Raw genomic sequence first — 4,268 nt, 5'->3', positions numbered from 1 at the left:
AAGAAACCGATTTGTGAGTTGTGGAAAGGCAAAATATAAGATGAATTATGTCTCCAGGTCTTCTTTCTGACAATGAACCAAAAGCCTTGTTGCTCTGTGAGGTTATTGTTTTGGACAATGGCCCAATGTGAATGTGCTGATGTTAAGCTAGCGTGTTTACTGTAGTGTTATTTCAGCATTTTAAGGCAACATATACAGGTTACATATTAGCATTCCCCACATAGTACAAATGAGGATGGACATGCCATTTGCTGAGCAGGTGTTTGGTCAAAACCCAAGTGTCAGGGGTCAGCAAGGTCAGTGGGCTTCATCCTGTGACCATCACTTTCTGTACTACCTTACATCAGTCATCTTATAAATGAAAGAATAATGCACTGTCTAATTAGAAGTGCCTAATTTCTTATCAAATACAGTGTGTTAGCAAACTTACTACAATCGAAAAACAGGGTGCTGTATACCTAAATAATTTGTTGCTGCAGTCAGCAAAATTAACTTACGTTTTCTTGAAACAAGCCCTTTACTGTGGCGCTAATTGTCTTATGATTCTCCCTCATAGTGAGGTATTCTGATTAGAAATGATCTAATTTCCTCCTTGATTACTTGATACTTGATATTTGCATTGGGCTCTTTGCTTATCCTTATTCATCCCTGTTATTTTGTGAGACTAATTGCATCTATTTAAATTTTTCATCTCGTGTATTCAAGAGTAGGTATCAATGTGTTGTTTCTCTCATTTGCTTGCTGATCTACATGATGATGAAAACGTTACCTTTTATTTGAAGCCTTTTTCTTAGCTTAGTGAAACCTTAAAAATGGACCAACCTGTCAAAAATCTCTGAAGATTTCACAACTTTTTTCTAAGCTGCTCTAAAAAAGTAAAGTCTCCTTCCACTGAATAAAAAATTAATAAGTATCTTACAATGCATCACTGATGTTTAGAGTCTTCAAATTTAACAGAAAAAGAAAATGTTTCGGTAAGGCCTGAAGTAAATACCTTGCCTTCCTCACATAACTGACCAATTGTACTACTGGTCTAATTTTTTACACTGCATACTCATCTTGAAACAGAAAACCTGACCTCAGTGTATCAAGTCTTGGGGAGGAGTTGAGCTGAGGTGGGGGTCTGAGAGGGGAGCATTTAGCTCACTTTTCCACCGTGCGAGCTGTCATTCCCACCACACGCAGCTGTAGAATTGAGCTAAAACTGAGCCACCACCTCTCGCTCTCTTACTTTTGCAGCCAGGCGCCAAAACAGTGGAGACATTTGATGACTCATTATCACTTGCTGGATAAAGCTGTTTTCAGCCAGCAAGTGAGGATTTAAATTTTTTTTTTTAACTGTTCATGGATTTTTGTGATGTACAGAAGTGAATTTAGACCTTTTTCATAGTTTGTCTGAACAGACAATTGTGGGAAGAATTTGGTGAGCCTTGACCCTCAGGACCTCTTCTGAGAAGACTATGAATGTGCTGTCAAACCCAGTCATCAGGGCACAGGAGCAGTCTCTACCACTCTGTGGCCCTGGGTCAGTCCAGGACTTGCCCCACTGTCCCCCAGGGTTCACCCTCAGCTCCCGACTGAATGCTGCACCGATGCTTAGCCTCCAGGGTGGCCAAAGATCAACCAAACCTCAGAGGGAGCTGAGCCCTGAGGAGCAGCAGGAGCTCAGACGGAAGATCAACAGCCGAGAGAGGAAACGCATGCAGGACCTGAACATCGCCATGGATGCCCTGAGGGAAGTCATGGTTCCTTACGCCTCCTCACCGTCTTCAGCTTCTTCCTTGCAGTCCCACCAGCCAGGTGCTCCACCAGGCCGCAGGCTTTCCAAAATCTCTACCCTGGTCCTGGCCAGGAACTACATCCTACTCCTGGGCTCATCTTTGCAGGAGATGAGGCGGCTGCTGGGGGAGCTGAGCGTTGGCATGGGGGTGAACACGGGGCCGGTCCCTCGGCTGCTGCTCACAGGAGGGTGGCCCCTCATCTCTGGCCCCAGTCAGCTCCTCCTTACCCAGGAGTCCCTCCTGACCTCAGTGGCCCCCTCCTCTTCCTCCTCCTCCACTTCATCTCCCTCTGCTGTTAAATGTCCTCTACTGTCTCCAGGCCCCATGGAGGCCTCGCTGGCCCCTGTGCAGTGGAGCTCTGCAGGGCCTTCAGGAGGGCCCCTGTGTCCCTGCGGAGTCTGCAGACTGCCCAGATTCAGCCACAGCACTCCAGCTCCCAGATTCCCAAAGTGACAACTTGAAGATGAAGTGGATTTATAGAGAGAAGGGACTTCAAATGTATGCAACATTTTTTATATGAATTGTTATTTTTCCAACATTTAACATGTTTATGGTCCTACTCACAATTGTTGCTTAATTTTTCCATTATAAATCTCTTTTGTGTTTGATGAGACAATTTCAAGAAAGAGACACAAATAACTACAATAATGGTACGATTCTTGTTGTCATCACATATTAAAATTTAACTGAAATGGCAGTTTGTATGGTACTATTGACTGAAGTGTTTGCCTGAAGGTGAAAATTAAAGTTTTAGGGATCCCGACTGGAGAGGAACTAACGAATGATTTGAAATGAGGACAAGAGCTTGAGGTCCACATGATCACCTCTTGTTCCTCCACAGCTGTTCTTGATTATTGCACAGGCACATGACACCTTTATTTACTTGAGCTGGTGAAATGGTTATGATGGAAGGTAAGATCTCAGAGGAAAAAGATAGTGTCATATTTTTTAATGGCCCCTTGATATTTCCAAACATGACATCCTTATTTAACAGGTGTTTTTAAAGATTGGTGTTCATAACAAAAAAAGATCAATTTTTTTAAGCAAACAATATAGAAATCATAAATATTAATTACCTTGGCCGATAGGAATATACTCTCAGGGTTCCTAATATTCCAAACCTTGTCCTTTGCTTGAATACTCAAATTAATGTATCACTGCAAGCATGTTTGTGAGAGACAAAGAGACAGCATGTTAATTCCATTCTACACATTATTTCTGAGCAGGTTCTGAGTGTGTTTGTCAAAACCGATTAGTGAAATGAGCTCGCAACAAAATGGTTTAATTCCCAGAAGTTGAGGAGTTGAGAAAATGGGCTCAGATCAGACAGGACAGCTTGCAGGTGTAAATTTAATTCTCATAAGGAAAGAAAATATATCAAAAGTGTAAAAAATAAAACAAAATTGAAAAAAAAAAACCTTAAGTGACACAAGTATACATTCACAATTAGAAAATACTTGGCTTTTAAACCTGTCGATGTGCTAAATACTGGTGTCATTTTATCACATACTAACAGTAAAATTGTCAAATTTGAACTATTACTGCAGTGTTAACTCACATTGCAGTAATACTGATTGTGATGTGTATCTTTCCATTAGTGTAGGCAAGGTAACATCGCCTGTAGTTTTCTCTCTCAAGTTATATGTGAGCAATCAACCTACCACTTTTTCCAAATCTTTCAATGACTTTGTGTCAGGATGTTATTTGTTTTATCTTTGAAACTGGGCAGGTGAGTGACATGCTCCTTGCTATTTTAGCAAACCACCCCAGAGCTCTGAGGCATGTTGAATTTTCATAAAGGGAACATTGTCCATGCGTTGCCTGCAGTAGTTTGACAGGGAATTTACTGATATCCTTAGAAAATGAACCGTGAAAAACTTAACACTTGCACCACACTTCACTCGTATCACATCACGGTGAATTTCTGATATGCCTCAGCCACTTATGAGGTGCTGCGCTGAAAGGCCTCTACCACCCTCCATGCCACCCTGAAATAGTCCTCATCTCTTCCCCTATTCAATGCTCCAACAAGCAAAAGATCAAAACCCACCCATGTAATTACTGCGCCGCAGAAAAGAGTCCTTTTGGTTATTAGCCTCCTTTCTCCCCTCCATCCTCAAATTTTTGATGTTTCTCTCTGTGAAGGAGCCTGGATGGGTGATTTGGCTGCTACTCATTACACTCACTCTACAATATGTTCAAACGCCCAGAAAATGTGTCTCCCTGAATGGGCTTCACTCCTGCAATTTCACCGCCCCTCAGGCATAAAACCAGCAGCTTCATTCTGAAGACGAATAACAGGCACTGGTAGGAGGGAGGATATTGTCAGCCACAACCTGGCCCTTAGCGTGGTCTGCATGAATAATAATAATGAAAATAATCATAATCATAATGCTGATAAAATACTCAAAATAATTGCCACCCTGGAATAAGAGGATTATGGAGGGTAGATTTGTGAATGGTGGTGAGTGAAAAGAAGGGAATCTG

At 41.9% G+C, this 4,268-nt stretch overlaps 1 protein-coding gene across 1 annotated transcript; it reads left to right on the top strand.

Moving 5' to 3' along the window:
* Positions 1-1,193: 1,193 nt before the first annotated feature.
* Positions 1,194-3,608, top strand: olig1 (oligodendrocyte transcription factor 1). Its single transcript, XM_086219339.1, has one exon. It carries the CDS (start codon positions 1,461-1,463, stop codon positions 2,232-2,234), a length of 774 nt encoding a protein of 257 aa, XP_086075465.1. The 5' UTR covers positions 1,194-1,460; the 3' UTR covers positions 2,235-3,608.
* The last annotated feature ends 660 nt before the right edge of the window (positions 3,609-4,268 follow it).

The sequence above is a fragment of the Aulostomus chinensis genome, chromosome 12 (genome assembly GCF_037954235.1).
Source record: "Aulostomus chinensis isolate RoL2024-O1b breed Wild chromosome 12, RoL_Achi_v1.0, whole genome shotgun sequence".
NCBI classification, from domain to species: domain Eukaryota; kingdom Metazoa; phylum Chordata; class Actinopteri; order Syngnathiformes; family Aulostomidae; genus Aulostomus; species Aulostomus chinensis.
The sequence above is the reverse complement of the archived record's forward strand: the minus strand, read 5'-3'. Positions and strand labels throughout refer to the sequence as shown.

Coding starts and splice junctions, on each gene's coding strand:
- olig1 (XM_086219339.1), top strand. CDS start 1,461: ATGAATGTGCTGTCAAACCCAGTCATCAGGGCACAGGAGCAGTCTCTA.